Consider the following 16,818-nt stretch of genomic DNA (forward strand, 5'->3'; position numbering starts at 1 on the left):
CCAAGTCCTTGGGCCCCTCTACCCACGTGGGAGACCTGGAAGAAACTCCTGGCTCTTGGCTTCAGATCGGCGCAGCTCCAGCCGTTGTGGCCAACTAGGGAGTGAACCATTGGATGGAAGATCTCTCTCTCTCTCTCTCTGCCTCTCCTCTCTCTGTGTAACTCTTTCAAATAAATAAATAAAATCTTAAAAAAAGAAAAAAGAAAACACAACTACTTTTTTAATAAAATTATATTACTGCATTAGAAGTAATCAAACAGTATAATACTGGCATTAACAACAGATCCGTAGACCAACAGAATGTACGAGAGAAGCCAGCTTGCTGTGAGGATTGAACAGGATAACGCACATTAACCGTAGCAGCGTAATCCTAACAGCTCAACACCTGAAAAGTTAGTGCTCAGTGAACTGTAAGTGATGATTAGGGGAATAAAAGAAAGCCAACATTAACCCGCACCCTCCGCCATGGCTCCCATGGTGACCCACGCCGCCTATCTGCACATGCCCCCTGAGGCAGTCTGGTCTCAGTTGGAAGGGTTTCCCAGCTGCTGGGTGCCGCGGGCGGGCCAGGGCAGCAGCGTCCGAGCCCTCGGTCAGCCTGCCTGGTGGTCCCTGCCCAGCTTTCATTTCATCACAATCTCTGTCCCTGACCTGCTCCGTGGCCCCCTCCCTTGCTGCCGCCTCCTGTGCCTCTCTCAGGACTCCTAGTGTCTCCTCCGCTCAGGTTCTTACCTTCTAGCTGGCTGGTGACTGAGTGCCACCACCGGACCACCTTGACAGCACCTCAAAGCCAAACTGGATTTCGTGGCGTTCTCCTGGGACTCCAACCCACCCTCAGCTGGCCCCAGGATTGGCCTTGGAGAGCTCCAGGGGCTACCGGATGAGCAGGTTGTGTGGGCAGGCTCAGATGTCGCTGGGCCTCAGGTCTGGCTTCCCCCTGCCCAGGAGAGGTTGCCCTCCCAGCTGGGAGGAGACCCCAAGAACCATGGCCCAGCTGCCTCAGACACATCTGGAGAAATCAAAATCCCACTCCTTTCGTTATGTGATCTGCCTTCTCCTCCTCGCCCTTGTCTTGACCTCCTTGGGCTGTACCTTCCTGGCACCGAGAAGCCAGAATCTGGAAGACATTCTGGCCAGGGCCAGTCTGGCTGCTAAAGAAATGAACCACCTGGAAGTCGTGAACGTATCAAGGTTGGTGTACCCACAGCCAAACCTGCTACTGTTTTCTAAGGAGGATGTCCTTGTCCAGACACCTTGGTTAGCTCCAATTGTGTGGGAAGAGACTTTCAACATTGAGATACTCAATGAGCACTTCTGGCTCCAGAATGTCACCGTTGGGTTGGCCTCGTTTGCCGTGAAGAAGTACGTGGTCTTCCTGAAGCCGTTCCTGGAGACGGCAGAGGCCCACTTCATGGTGGGACACAGGGTGAAATACTACATCTTTACCGATCAGCCCAATGGCGTCCCACCCATCCGGCTCGGAGCCGGGAGGCAGATGGCCATCCTGGAGGTCCCGACCCCCGCCGGCCGCCGGGAGATGTCTGGACCCTGCATGGAGATACTCAGCCATTTCTCCTCTCTGCACTTCTTCAAGGAGGTGGATTACCTGGTGTGCGCACACGTGGACGTGACCTTCCAGGAGCACGTGGGCGTGGAGATCCTCTCCGCCTTGTTCGGCACCATCCACCCTGTCTTCTTTGGGCGCCATCGGGACACCTTTGCCTACGAACGCTGGCCCCAGTCGCAAGCCCACGTTCCGCTCGGCGAGGGGGACTTCTATTACACAGAGGCTTTATTTGGGGGTTCAGTGCCGGAAGTTCACAAGCTCGCCACAGCCTGTCACGAGGCCATGGCGAGGGACAAAGCCCGCCACGTTGAGGCTGTGTGGCGTGAGGAGAGCTACTTGAACAAGTACCTGCTTTACCACAAACCCACCAAGGTCCTCTCCCCTGAGTACATGTGGGACAAGAGGCTGATGGACTTGCCGGCCATCTTCCAGAACGTGAGATTTCAGGACAAGTGGGTGCTCCAAAGAATCACCAAGCAACCCAGAACGCATGACAGAAGCCTCCAGGGAAGCGGGGAGAAGTCCAGGGGACAGGTAGCCTGAGAACCCGCCCACACGCAGTCTGCGTGTGCAAAATGGCTGCGGTTTAGCACACACCCCATCCCACCCCTCTCCCAGCTTAGTAAGCCGTAGCGTCCCCTCCAACCCGTGAACACACAAGTGTGTGTACTCCTCTGGACAGGCCTGATTCCTGGGCTCGGGCACGAGTTCCAGAAGTTGCCACCTGGAGTCTCCCCACCCGGAGCTTCCCCGGCAGCCCTTCAGGCTGGGTGAGGCTGGCGGTCTCGTCCTGTGAGCCCGTGATAGCCCATAGTTCCCAGGGCCCCTCCCAGGTGTAAAAGGCTCCAAATACCAGTTGTGTGTTTTTCCCATGTCCATGTTGAACAAGCTATTTTACACAAGAAGAGCTTGGGAGAGCGTTTTCTCTCCCTAAGGCAAATTGCAAATATGCTCCCAGGATCTCAGAGAGGTGCAAGCAGCGGCCATGGTAGCAGAGCACGTGCTGGGGTCCGGGTCTTGCAGCGCGCACTCTACTCCACAGCTACGGCGTCAGGGGTCAGGGCTGTCTCGGGGCTGGCCTGTCATTTCAGTCCTCCATTCCGTCAAGGTGATCTCTGACCCTTGAACTCAGCTGCAAAGGAACAAGGATGCTGGTTGTGTTGCTTCCGGTTTGTTGCGTTGTTTTTTATTTGATTAGGGAGAGATGGAAGCAGGGAGGGGAGAAGGAAGGAGACAGGAAAGGGGATAGGGAGAGAGAAAGGGGGCAGAGAGAGAGAGAGTGAGTGAAAGATCCTATTCTCCCATGTTCCCATTCACTGGTTCATTCCCCAAATGCCCACAGGGACCAAGGCTGAGACAGGCTGGGCCTGGAGGTTAGGAACTCTTTTTTTTTTTTTTTTAAGATTTATTTATTAATATGAAAGTCAGAGTTACACAGAGAGAAAAGAGGCAGAGAGAGAGAGAGAGGTCTTCCGTCTGCTGGTTCACTCCCCAGATGGCCGCAATGGCCGGAGCTACACCGATCTGAAGCCAGGACCCAGGAGCCTCCTTCGGGTCTCCCACGCAGGTGCAGGGGCCCAAGGACTTGGGCCATCCTCTACTGCTTTCCCAGGCCATAGCAGAGAGCTGAATCAGAAGTGGACAGCCGGGTCTCGAGCCGGTGCCCATATGGGATGCCGGCGCTTCAGACCAGGGTGTTAACCCGCTGCGCCACAGCGCTGGCCCCCGGAAGTTAGTAACTCATGGTCTCCCACGTGTGTGGCAGGGACCCATCACCTGATCCCTCTGCATTAGCAGGAAGCCGCAGTGAGGACAGGAGCCGGAGCCTGAAGCCGGGGACTGGGCTATGGGACTGGGCATCTTCACTGCTGGCTCAAATGCCTGCCCCTTACGTTGGTTTCTTTCTCCTTCTCTCTCTCTCTCTAAAGATTTATTTATTTATTTGAAAGAGAGAGAGAGAGGAAGAAATAGAGATCTTCCATCCACTGGTTCACTCCCAGATGGCCACAACAGCCAGGGCTGAGCCAAGCCGAAGTCAGGAGCCAGGAGTTTCATACAGGCCTCCCATGTGGCTTTAGGGGCCCAAACACCTGGGCTGTTTTCTGTCACTTTTCCCAGGTGCATCAGCAGGGAGCTGGATCAGAGGTGGAACAGCTGGGACTCAAACTGGTGCCCATATGGGATGCCAGCACTGCAGGTGGTGGCTTTACCTGCTGTGCCAAAATGCTGGCCTCTCTCCTAATAGTTTTTATTTCTGTAGAATCAGTACTCATAGTCCCCAAATATTCCCAACAGCCAGGTCTGGGCCAGACCTAAGCCAGGAGCCAGGACCCCCATCTAGGACTCCCGCACGGGTGGCAGGGATCCAAGTACTCGGGCCGTCTTCTGCTACCTTTCCAGGTGCATTAGCAGGGAGCTGGACTGGAAGCCGAGCAGCCGGGACCCAAACCAGCTCTCTGATATGGGTTGTTGGTGTCGCAAGCAGTGACTTAAGCTGCTGTGCCACCATGCCAGCCCCTGAAGCCCTCCTCTGACTCTGTCCCAGGGCACTGTCACCACCAGCAAGGTCAAAGGAATAAGCACGCTGAATGTGACGAAGCTGAGCCCTGTGTGAGGACGAATCTTCGCCACCGACGTCTCCACTCGCGATCTGAGGTCTACTTCCTGCCTCTCCACACCTGAGGCTGCAATCCCCCCAATGGCACCTGTTTCTGCCTTTAGCAGACTGATTCTAATAAAAGTAACTGTGACTGATCTCGGAGTGCCTGGGCCCATGTGCTGTGGGGGGAGGGAGAGGCCTGGCCGGAGATCTTGGGGGTGGAGAGGAGAAGGGAGGTGCGTAGCCGTACAGGGTAAAGGGGCTGCAGTCTGGCAGAACCAGGAGCCGCCCAGGCCCCGGGCAGACTGGCTGTTTGATCTCAGGCAAGCTGTTTGATGGTCCTGAGGCTGCTTCCTTGTCCATATTACGTTACAGAATCGCAGTGTCACTGCAGGGTTCACTAGCCTGGCAGGTTCAACGTGCTGGCCACGCCCACACACAGCTTTTCTCTGGCTTTCGCCTTCGCAGGGTTGTAGGGCTTTTGCTCCCCAAAAGACGACTCCAGCGATGGAGGGGACGACTGGAGATGATCTTGGTGGGCTCCTCTCAAGTCCCATTGGTCTGCCAGTGGCATCGTGCCTTTTCTGGCCCTCCTCAAGGAGGCCGAGCCGTCTTCACAGAGGCTGTTTCCAACAACTGCTCCTGTGTCCCACCGGCCGCCCCCCACCCCCCCACCCCCGCCTTGCAGGCTGGTCCTGGACCCAAGGACAAAGGGAGTGGGTGGCAGAATGCTGTTGTCATGGGAACAGTCCAGGCCCCAGATGTGTGCTTGGGGATTGCAGAGAGTGCAAACTACTTGATCCCAGCGAGCCGCCTTCTGGAAGTTCTAGTAGGGTAGGTGTATGGCTGGAAGGCGAGGACTGGTGCAGACAACCGAGGCAGAACTGGGTTAGGCTCGTTGCAAACTGAAACAGAACAGGGAGGGTTGACCTCATACTAGGGTTTGCAGCTCTGTATCCCCTGTCGACTGTCGAAGCTGCACCCCTAAGGCAACAGTACGGAGAGGTAAGGAGTTCAGGGGATGATTAGACCCGAGAGCTCCGCCCTCTTGGAGGAGTTCCGCAGCCTTGTGAAAGGGCTGGAGGGATCTTCGTGCCGTCCATGAAGAAAGAGCCTTTGCCATACAGCATGCCCGTCAGCACATTGCCCTGGGACGCCCCAGCCCCCAGAACTGTGAGCAGTCAAGCTATGTTATTTGTAAACTGCACATGCGGTGGGGTTTTGTTATAGCAGCGGGCATGGACTAAGACACCTCCCCCTCTGCAGAGGTCAGAACAGTGCCAGGCCTCAGCTGAATATGACTCCCACCCCCCAACCCCGCCAAAATAGGAAAGACAGTCACTTATTTTTCTTCTTCAGGCTGGCACAGTAAGGTCACAAGCAGAGAGCTGGCCTTGAAACTTGGGGCTTAGGGACCCAGGGTTTGAGTCCAGGCCCTCCTCTTCCCTGTTGGGCCAATAGGCATTTCACGTTACCTACTGCTTGCTCTAAGTCTTGATTGTTACACCTATCCAGTGCTTGTCACGCTGCCAGACTTAACATTAAGTGAGCAGGCCATACTAACACCTATAAAACTTCACTGAGAAGGAAAAGGCTTTGCACAGATGAAGAGCTACGTCATGCACGAACAAAGATCTTTGCTCCTATGGAGCTTATTCTAAAATTCACTCGAAAGAAGAAATGCTTGATATCAGTGAGGAAAATTTAGTATCTGGAATTTGCATAAGGAAGAAGAGACAGACTGTGAATCAGAAGGGAAGGTAGCCGGAATTATGAGGAAGTCAGGAGTGGACAATAAAATCATAGTAACTGTAATAACAATTGTAATAAATCGTAAAGGCCATAATGAAGGTGATACAACATTTACCTGTCAAACTGGAAAAAAAAAAGACACAGACCTATATGGACTAGAGGATTTCACAAATCAAGCTACAGATAGCCCCACCCTCTGATAACCTCTTGTTGGGATAAAATTAGCATAATCCTTCTTGAACATTTTCAAAGCTTTAAGGAAGTTTTTACCTTACTGATAGGGGGGAGCTCAGTAGAGAGGTAGGTAGGAATAAATGAAGCTGGAAGGTTTTTTTCTCCATAACTTCTCTGTAGTGCTGCATTGCAACCCCACCCTCTTGCCTGTCCAACCAGTGTGGCTGCATTCCCATAGTGCACCTGTTTCTCGCTCAAGACCAGGAAGGAGGAGATGCCATGATGGCCATGAGGAAGTTAAGCTGCACATGGAGGCACCAGGAAGCCTCATGCATGCTAAACTCCACCCTGCTTGTATACTCACTTAGCGGGCCACCCTCTGTCTTGCAACAGGCACTGACCATGTGGGAGTGCCCTTTGATTGCTGACTTTGCTTATGGGTCCTTCTCTGTCCTCCTTCCATGTGCTCTCCTAGGCAACTCTCTGGCCCACTCGTATCAGGTATCGCTCCATGTAGGACAACCACTAAAAACAGCTCAATGAAAACAAGTGGATTTGACATACGAAAAGAGGAGAAGGGCGGGGCCCAGTGCTGCGACATAGAGGGTAAAGCTGCCACCTGCTGTGCTGGCATCCCATATGGGTTCAAGTCCTGGCTGATCCAGCTCTCTGCTGTGGCCTGGGAAAGCAGTAGAAGGTGGCCCAAGTCCTTGGGCCCCTGCACCCACATGGGAGACCTGGAAGAAGCTCCTGGCTTCTTCTTGGATCAGCCCAGCTCTGGCTGTTACAGCCATTTGGGGAGTGAACCAGTAGATGGTGTCGCTCCCCGTCTTCGTAGAGGAACGACACAGGACCCTGCGCTGTTCTTTCGTCCGCTCGGCCCTTTCCGGGTTTGCTGCTGGTTCTTCCCGGGTTGGCTACTGTCCCTCCACCTCCGTGGAGGGGCGGGCCCCCTGCCACCTTCCCCACTTCCGCAGGGGAGCGGCACACCGCCGGCCGGCTCTCTCGGGGGCTGCACAGGTGTTCCTTCAGATAGATGTTCCCCTTAGATGTTCCTGGTGCATGTTGTCTCTCTCCTCCTTTATAGTCCTCTTCCGCCAATCCCAACTTGGCTGCCCACACGCCGAGTACGCTGCTCTCCTCCAATCAGGAGTAGGTCCTACAGTTTATTGGTTGAACTGGAGGCAGCTGTGTAGAAGCTGTTTCTCCCTTCTCAGCGTCATATTGTGGGAGAGCAGATGCATAGAATAAGTCTTAATTCCAGTAACAGTCTAGTCCGAGTTGCTCCCCACAGATGGAAGACCTCTCTCTTTCTCTACCTCTCTAACTCTGCCTTCCAAATAAGTAAATACATTACAAAATAGAATAGAGGAAAATAAGCTTTACCCGCTATGCCACCACGCTAGCCCCGAAATTTACTTCTTTTCATTTTACTTGAAAGACAGAGAGATAGAGAGAGGGATACAGAGAAATAAGCAGAGAGAGAGAGCGAGAGTGAGAGCAAGCGAGAGAGAGAGAGAGATTGCTCTTCTATGTGCTGGTTCACACCTGCAACACCAGGGCTGGGCCAGGGTGAAGCCAGGAGCCAGGAACTTCCTATGGGTCCCCCATGCACTTGAGCCATCATCTGCCGCCACCCAGGATGTGCATCAGCAGGAAGCTGGATGAGCAGCCAGCTTGTGAACCAGGCACTGCAGTATGGGATGTGGGTATTCCAAGCAGTGACTTAAGCCACTGTGCTAAAAGCCTGCCCTAAGGACCGGTGCTTTGGTGCAATGAGTTAAAGCCCCAGCCTGAGGCACCGGCATCCCATAGGGGCACCAGTTCGCATCCTGGCTGCTCCACTTCTGATCCAGCTCTCTGCTATGGCCTGGGAAAGCAGTGGAAGGTGGCCCAAGTCCTTGGGCCCCTGCACCCACGTGGGAGACCTGGAAGAAGCTCTTGGCTCCTGGCTTCGGATCAGCTCAACTCTGGCCATTGTGGCCGTCTAGGGAGTGAACCATCAGATGAAAGACCTCTGTCTCTCTCTTTCTCTCTCTCTCTCCCTCTCCCCCCGACTCTACTTCTCTGTGTAACTGTGTCTTTCAAATAAATAAAAAATAAATCTTTTGTAAATAAAAGCCCACCCTAGTTGATTTCTTATATATGAAAAATGAAAACAACCTATAAATACTGTTGAACATTATTTACTTATTACATTTTATCATATTATGATAATTAATTATTAATTAATAATTTTAATTTATATGCTTTTGGGTTCTTATTTTTATAAAGCATAGAGGCACAGAATATATTTGGGTCTGTTAATAATTGTTTTTTTAGCACACTAGGTGCAGGAAGGCAACTTGAAAAGACTACCTGCTGTGTGGTTCCAACCACGTGACATTCTTGGAGACAAAAAAGCCAATGATTTACATGGCTATGGGGGGAGGGAGGGAGAGATGCAGAGGGGAGCGCAGGGGCTTTGGAGGGCGGTAAACCTCGCACGTGCTACCGTCCTGGTGAACGCAGGTCATTCTGGTTTTGCTGAGACTCACACAATGTACAGCACAGAAACCGCACCTGATATGAACTACGGAGCTGAGTTAACAACAGTAAGAGATCAGCACGGGCTCGTCCAAGCACCGGATCGTCTTCGTTTTGGATAATGAGCTTCCTGCACACCCCAGGGCTGTTGCGGCTTCGACAACAAGGATCCACGTTCATCTGCAGGCGTTTGAGGGATGGCGTGCCCCCGGAGGCGTGGCTACACCAACAGGGGCCCCTTCATTTCTTCTGGGCAATCGTCTCTGATCCCTTGTGGCCCAGTACAGGCTCAGCCCACTGCCCTTACTCATCTCCTACAGGGTATTAGGAGAAGCTCAAGGTCATGGCAGCTTGGGAATTCATGTGTGATCTGTGCAATCAGGGTCTAAGTGTGTGTGTGTGTGAGAGAGCGAGAGAGCGAGAGAGCGAGAGAGAGAAACCGAGGGGAGGGAGATAGTGCTAGATCTGCCTGAATTTTACAAAAATGGTGGAATGGATCTGGTACTGTGGCATAGAGGGTAAAACTGCCGCCTGCAGTGCTGGCATCCTATATGGGCACCAGTTCAAGTCCTGGCTGCTCCTCTTCCGATCCAGCTCCCTGTTTCTAATGTGCCTGGGAAAGCAGTGGAAGACGGCCCAAGTGTTTGGGTCCCTGCACCTGCATGGGAGACCTAGAGGAAGCTCCTGGCTCCTGGATTCAGATCAGCCCAGCTCTGGCTGTTGCAGCCATTTGGGGAGTGAACCAGTGGATGGAAGACCTCTCTCTCTCTCTCTGCCTTTCAAATAAATAAATATATCTTTTAAAAAATGGTGGAATGCATTAGCAGCTTTTCTCAGCCATATGGCAAAAAGAGGTGGAGAATTATCATTGCTTGTAAAATTGATTTTAATCAGGGCGGCATGTGAGGAGGGCAGTGGGGGCTCATCGTCCATCAGTACTCTGAACCTTCTGGGAAGCATTATTTGACTTAACCTCTTTATTTTTGAGTAGGGCAAAAATTCTAATCCGCCTCACGATGTTGGACAAGCCCAGCTTTTTTCGATGTTGCATATCCTGCAACAGGTCATGGTCACACATGTATTCTGGAGAGAGTAGCTTGGTGGGTTTGTGGTAAAGCAGGTACTTGTTCAGATGGCTCTCCTCTTGCCATATGGCCTCCAGGTGATTGGCTTTGTCTATCATTATGGCCTGGTGACAGGCCTCGGTGAGCCTGTAAACCTCTGCTACTGACCCTCCAAAGAAGGCCCCAATGTAATAAAAGTCCCCTTCGTCCTCAGGGATGTAGGCTTGCGACTCAGGCCGGCGTTCATTGCTGAAGGAGTACCGGCTTACCGCCATGAAGTCCGGGTGGATGGTACCAAACAGAGAGGAGAGGATCTCCACGCCCACGTGGTCCCTGAACTCCATGTCCACGTCGGCACACACCAGGTAATCCACCTCCTTGAGGAAGTGCTGGCGGGCGCCGCGGCTGATGGCTCCCATGCGCTGCATGCTGATGTCCTGCCAGCGCTGGTGGCTCTGGGTCCTGAGGACGATCACCCGCCTCCCGCCGGGGAGCGGGAGCTGAGGGACCAGCTCGGGTTGGTCAGTGAAGACGTAGTAGTTCACCCTGTGGCCGGCCATGAAGTACTTCTCCGCACTCCTCAGGAAGAGCTCTAGGAAAGACATGTAGTTTTTGACAGCAAACACAGTTAACCCAATGGTAGCATTCTGGAGCTTGAATTGTGCATTTAGTAGGTCAATGTCAAAAGTACCTTCCCACACAACTGGGGCAAGCCAAGGGGTGAGGACGAGGACATCCCTCCTAGAGGGAGTTAGTGCATCTGGCTGCAGATACTTCGTGTGCGATTCTCCAACAGCTGTACCTGTCCCAGCCAGCAAGCTTTTAAGATGCTGGCTCTTCGGATTCCAGTAGCAATAGTGAAAGGTGAAGGTTATACCTGTCAGGAGGAGAACGATCACTTTATGAGATGCGTAGCATTGCCCAGGCAGTATCTTCAGTAGCTTGGCCATGGCTCCACTGCTGATGATGTAGGCGGGCTCTCTTAGATGCTGAGTGACACAAAGGACGATGCATGGACAAGGAGGTGCCCACACCCCTCCTGCTGTTCCTAGAACCTACCTCCGTGCAAGGGCCACCCGACAGCAGGACATACAGGGTCCCCTGGTGGAGGAAGATTCCAGAACGTCACACAGCAGATGTCTCAGCAGCTTCGTTTTCATTTGAGGCTATGTCAAAGAACCAGATGACAGGCCACGATCAACGCATGCCTAGACCTTCTGGGCCGGAAGTCAGGGCTCCTGAAACAGGTGCAGGAGACTGGCCCCAGGGAGGTCACAGAGCCAGGTAAGGACAGAGATTGTGATGAAAGCAGGGCAGGGCAGGAGCCACCAAGAAGCCTAATCCAGGGTCCAGTGATACTCCGTAGTAGAGAAACCTTCACATAAGCACCACGTTTTCTAGAAAAAAAATCCATACAGTTGAGACCAGACTGTCTTCAAGGCCACAGCTGGTTGTGCCTGATGTGCTTGACCATCTTTCACAAAGCCTGACCCGGGAACCCTCCCAGGGGAGACGGAAGACCTGATCAAGGGCTCTTTTCCTTCATCCTAACAATCACTTACCCGACACTGAGTTTCCTTAGCTGGCTGCAGGTCCATGCTTTGCATAGGCTGCTACGCTGCACGTGCCTTACCTGTGGGCTCTGCAGAACAGGCGTGCGTGTGGAAGCCCCGTCCTCCTCCTCACCGGGGAGCAAATGGGCTCAGAAGCATGCGTGACGGACCATGTGTGCACGGCCAAGTGGCAACCACCGAACCCACTGGGTCAACCGGGATCCGGGAGCATATCCCTGACCACCTATATTCTGATCCATGGCCTCGCCTGGATATTCTTTGGGATTTCAACTTTTGGGCTGTTTTCCTGAGTCTGGTTCCTTTGGTAGCCTGCCTTGGGCTTCCGCATCAACTGATTTCCAGACAGAGCCCTCACGCTGGGGAAGGGAGGCTGAGTCCCCCTTCATGGGGGACTTCTGGGCTCATCCTGTTGCCCACACGTACACCTCCCAAGTATCACAGCATGACCCTCCTGGCAAACGAAGGCTCTGACACGGACCCCTGCTGCCCCTCTGTGCGATGAACAGCAGGTGGAAAAGGGTCCCAGGGTGGGTAGGGAGCGTCTGTCCCCTCCTCTGGGAAGCTGCTCCGTGACACTTTTGCTTCTGGCCATCACAGGAGAGGGTGGCTTCAGGCAAGATGTGTCCCGGTGTTCTGGAATCTTCTTAGGGGAGTTGTGAGTCTGTTAGGTGAGGAAGGGCTGAAGGGCTTTGATGAGTACCTTTTGAGGGATGGCCCTTTTGCCTTTTGTGGTCAGGATTGTGACTTTTCCCAGCTGTGCGTACCATGTGAGCACAGTCATTCCTGACTGAGATGCCGATGTCCTGGCAAAATACCAAGACAACCCCGTGAGGTTGCAGAAGCCTGGATGATGAAATCACAGCAGAGCAAGGAGCAGGTCCTCCGCGTGCTGCGGCTGTGGCTTGGCTGTGCACCTGGTTCCTGCGGAGTCCCCTGAACCTCAGGACCAGTGGAGGGGAGATGTGTTGCCCTGCTCACCATGATCCTTCCCTGGGAGCAGTGGAGGTTAAAGAACCTCACAGAATGGAAAGGTAGAGAGGACCAGGACCAGCCCTGGAGCAGGGAAGGACCAGGAGTGGAGACCCGGGGGAGCCTTTGACCCCTGTAGCAGGTGCCTGCCCACTAGCCTGAGAACCTCCATGCTCTCCTGTCTCCATGAGACCTCCTGGGGCTGGTCTCCTGGCCCCACCTTCTCCGTCCCAGATGCCTGCCTCCTCATCAGAACTTTAATACCAGCTGCTTTCATTGTCCAAACACCTGTTCTTTTGTCATAATTCCCCAAACTCTTTATCCCAGGCTTTCCTGACCTTGTTTGCCCTTGGGAGATTCTTAGAGATTCTTGCAGACTATTCTGTGGCTCACCCGACAGGAGACATGGCAGCCACCCTAAGATACCCCCTTTACCACTGATCCCAAGGCCCGAGACGCTCCAAGATGAGAGGCAGAGGATTCTGATGAGCTTCAAGATGGGAGTCAGAAGGTGCCAGCACCACTCCTACCCTCTCCTTGGTGCCCACAGACTCACTGAGAGCCTTGGCAGGGCCTCCTTTACGTCAGCTATAGACTGGCGCCCTCGCCCCTCCATGGTGAAGTCACCTCCACTTTCCGTACTGCGCTGGAGGAAGCATACTGAGAGTGGCCCGGGCACTCCTGGGGACGTTCTTGGGTTGTAGGAGATTGAGAGCGATCCGTCGTACCCCAAAGTTTCCTTTCCCCAGGAGGGTTTTGCAGAATGACTGGACGTCTCTGACCCCTTGGGACCTCACCGGCTTTCAGAATCCCCTCTTTCTCAGTGCACAGTGTGCTCGGGCTGTTTGTGTTGATAGATATGCTGTGGCCTGGAGCCATAAGAAAGCCACTTGCAGCCTCCCTAGGTCGTCCCAGCAGCCTGGCACTCGCCGTTATTTGTAAGATCTGAGCAGGAACTGTCTCGTGATTCACGGCTAAGTGTTTCACCTGTGATTGGGCTTTCGGGGGATGACCGTGTCGACAGAGACTGTCCACGACTTTGACCGGGGCTATGGTTGCGTGCATTCAGGACATAGCGCCTCCACTGAACTCGGAGCAGGGCGGGGGGTGACATCACTGCGGCAGGGGTGTCTGGGCACTTCTGTGGACCAGGAGCTGCTGGCCACATGTGTCATCTGCCTGATTTTAGCTTCCTACCAGCCTTGACACATGGAAGTAATCCCCCCAGTCTTGCACGTGGGGGAGTCACCCGTGCAGAATGTCACACAACCACTGGGCAGCGGACTTACCCCTGCGCCCAGCGCTGGAGAGACCAGCTCACATAACTCAGTGTCTAACGCATCTTACAGACCACCTCTGGGCTCCTGATTCGTGCCTTAAGAATGGGAGCACTCTCCTGTGTATAAAGTTGATTGAAGATGGATCATAGTAGAGAATGGGACTGGGAATGGGAGAGGGAGGAGGTGGAAGGGGTAGGAGAGTAGGTGGGAGGGCAGATATGGTGGGAAGAATCAATATATTCCTAAAGTTGTACTTATGAAATGCATAAAGTTTGTATTCCTTAAATAAAAAGTTTCTTTAGGGGAAAAAAATCTCACTTAATGGGCATGGGCCCCTACACCCACCTTGCAAGACCCACTTTGCAAGACCTGGAAGAAGCTTCTGGCTCCTGGCTTTGGATCAGCTCAGCTCCAGCCTTTGCAGCCAGTTGGGGAGTGAAACAGTAGATGAAAGACCTCTGTCTCTGTCTCTCCCTCTTTCTGTCTGTAACTCTATCTCTCAAATAAATAAATAAAGTCTTTTTTTTTTTAAATGGAACCACTTCCTCCCATGTCCATGGCTGTGGTGAGTCCAGTGTAAAATAGTGGGTGAAGGGGACCCTTACTGCCAGCACTGTTACATGGGAAACACAGAGGTGTGATTCTGGGGTATGGCACAGCTGCTGAGCCTAGCTGGTACTGCCATGCCTGTCTATCCCAGCGCCACCACCCAGTGGGGAGCTCAGCTGGCCCACATGTGACTACGGCAAGTCTCACATGCCGAGTTGTGTTGCTGGGCCCAGAGCTTCAAACTCCTCCTCTGGCTCCACTTTGTGGCATCAATTCTGGAGTCATTTAAGGAATGCCTGCTGTATGTTATCTAGAAGAGAATCATTTAGATTCAAAGACACAAACAGGTTGGAAGTGAAAGGATACAGAAAGTTAGCTGAAGACAACAGTAACCAAATGAGAGCTGGGGTAGCTATACTTCCCTCCACAAATAGACATTTAAGTCTAATGCCATTGTAAGGGGAAAGGAAGGACATTTCACACAAACAGAAGGTTCAGTTTATCAAGAAAAAATGGGTGGACATTTGGCATAGCGGTCTTGATGTCTCTTGTGGCCTGTATTTCGTATCAGAGTGCCTGTCTTGGTTGCACTCAATTCTAGCTTCTTAGCAATGCACATCCTGAGAGGTAAAAGGTGGTGGCTCAGGTGACTGGGTCCCTACCACCCATCGGGGTAGCCAGCTTGAGTTCCTGGCTTTCATTTTTGGCCTGGTTCAGCCTGGCTGTTGTAGGAATTTGGGGCATGAACCAGCACATGGGAGATCTGTCTCTGTCTCCATCTCTCTCTCTGCTTTTCAAACAAAAATAAATTGAAAAAGGATGTATAAAAATTATAAACAATTTTTTTATTTGAGAGAGAGAGAGAAAGAGAGCAAGAGAGAGAGAGAATTATAGACAGAGAGATGGAGAGACAGAGAGAGGTCTTCCATCTGCTGGTTCACTTCTCAAACGGCTACAACGGCTGGAGCTGGGCTGATCCAAAGCCAAGAGCCAGGAGCTTCCTCTGGGTCTCCATGCAGGTGCAGGGGCCCAAGCACTTGTACCATCTTCCACTGCTTTCCCAGGCTATAGCAGAGAACTGGATTGGAAGAGGAGGAGCCAGGATATGAGCCAGTGCCCATATGGGATTCCGGTGCTACAGGTTAGCCCACTATGCCTACTATGCCACAGCACCAGCCCCTAAACATATGGTTTAATATGACCACCTCTTAAGGAGGGTTTGCTCCAGTAATGCAAGGTTGGTTTAACATTTAAAAATCAATGTAATTTACCACATTCACATTGAAGGCTATATGATTATCTCAGATCTGAATGCAGAGTAACTGACGAAATTCAACACTCCTTTTAAAAATATATCTTAACAAAATGGGAATTGAATCTCCTTTATAGGATGAAGCACATCTATTAAAAACCTTTTTGTAAATACCAGACTGGGCACTTTGCCTCTAAGATATGAACCTGAAAAGCATGTCCATAACCTCCACTTGAATTCCTCATTTTACTGGAGGTCAGAGCAAATGTGAAGATGAAATAAAACGCATGCACATCAAACAGGAAGATGTAAAACACTCTTTATTCAAAGGGAACATGAATATGTATGTAAAATAATCCCAAGAAATCTATAAAGAAACTACCAGAAGTGCAGCAGGAAGCTGGTAAGTCTCCAGCATGCAAGGTCAGTACATAAAAACCAATTATATATTCTATATGCTACCAGTAAACAACTGAAAATTGAAATTTAAAAGATATCACTTACTATAGGGTAAAAGCACTTGTAAAATATCTAGGGATAAATTAGCAAATGCTGTACAAAACCTAGGCACCAAAAACTACCAAAGAGGGCTTGCCAAACTTTTCTCACAAAGGGTCAGTTGGGAAATATTATCAGCTTTGCAGGTTAAGTGTGGTCTCTGTCATACATTCTTCTGTTTTCACAACATTAGAGAAATGTTAACACCATTCTAATCTCATCAGCATTACAAGAATAAGCTGTGGGCTAAATTTTATCTTTGGTCTATGATTGGTGAAACCTTGTTACAAAGGCTTTGTAACAACCTGAGAGGAAAAAAAAACTTCATAAAGACCACAATACAGAAAAAGTTATACCATGCTCATGGACTGGAAAAGCCAGTATTGGTAGTTGTTTCAGCTAGGACACCAAACACTGATCCTTGGGATCCTAAAAGAGTTTTTGGTGTTGAGTCATAATGATTCTAAGTCTGGTTCAATTCAGCACCCACCTGATGTGCATCTGGAGTCCTTACCCCTGAGAGATGATTGCTAACAGCTATGAGTCTACACAGCTCATATGGAGGAGAAATCCCTGATTCAGATGGACTGACAGTTGGTAGTCCCTGCCCTTGTGTTTGGATGATCTTGGAGCCCAGTGTGAACCAAAGATGACCTCCTCCTGTGTTCATTATTTGTAAGTAGCATTAAGGATGATCAAAAAAAAACAGTGAAACGTGAAGGCTGTGTGGTGAACAGGCACCAAATCTGCTGGCAAAATGCATGAGCTCTGGAGTCAGACAGCCTGGAAAGGGTGTGATGCAGTATCCAGGTCTCTACCTCAGAAGCCTGCGTGGTCCAGCCAGCAATGCTGGGCACACTGGGCCTTTCCAGGAAGGCGTGCACTGCCTCTAGGAAGTACAGAGGAGCTAGGGGCGTCTCCGAGGGAGCCAGTGTTCTGAGCCTTGGCCTTGGGCTACCAGAATGCAGGAGACGGGGGCTCGCCTGTGTCATCGGTGGTGGTTGCGTGACAGGA

The 16,818-nt window shown here is 51.7% G+C and overlaps 1 protein-coding gene and 1 pseudogene across 1 annotated transcript; one reads left to right on the forward strand and one right to left on the reverse strand.

The window, feature by feature from the left end:
- Positions 1-1,150: 1,150 nt before the first annotated feature.
- LOC149120891 (histo-blood group ABO system transferase 1 pseudogene) lies at positions 1,151-2,061 on the forward strand (annotated as a pseudogene).
- A 7,479-nt stretch (positions 2,062-9,540) lies between these two features.
- LOC127486766 (histo-blood group ABO system transferase 2) lies at positions 9,541-10,874 on the reverse strand. The gene has a single exon (XM_089319084.1). It carries the CDS (start codon positions 10,630-10,632, stop codon positions 9,541-9,543), a length of 1,092 nt encoding a protein of 363 aa, XP_089175210.1. The 5' UTR covers positions 10,633-10,874.
- Positions 10,875-16,818: the final 5,944 nt, after the last annotated feature.

Source organism: Oryctolagus cuniculus, chromosome 18 (assembly GCF_051225735.1).
Source record: "Oryctolagus cuniculus isolate XC-2025 breed Fujian yellow rabbit chromosome 18, ASM5122573v1, whole genome shotgun sequence".
Classification (NCBI taxonomy): Eukaryota; Metazoa; Chordata; class Mammalia; order Lagomorpha; family Leporidae; genus Oryctolagus; species Oryctolagus cuniculus.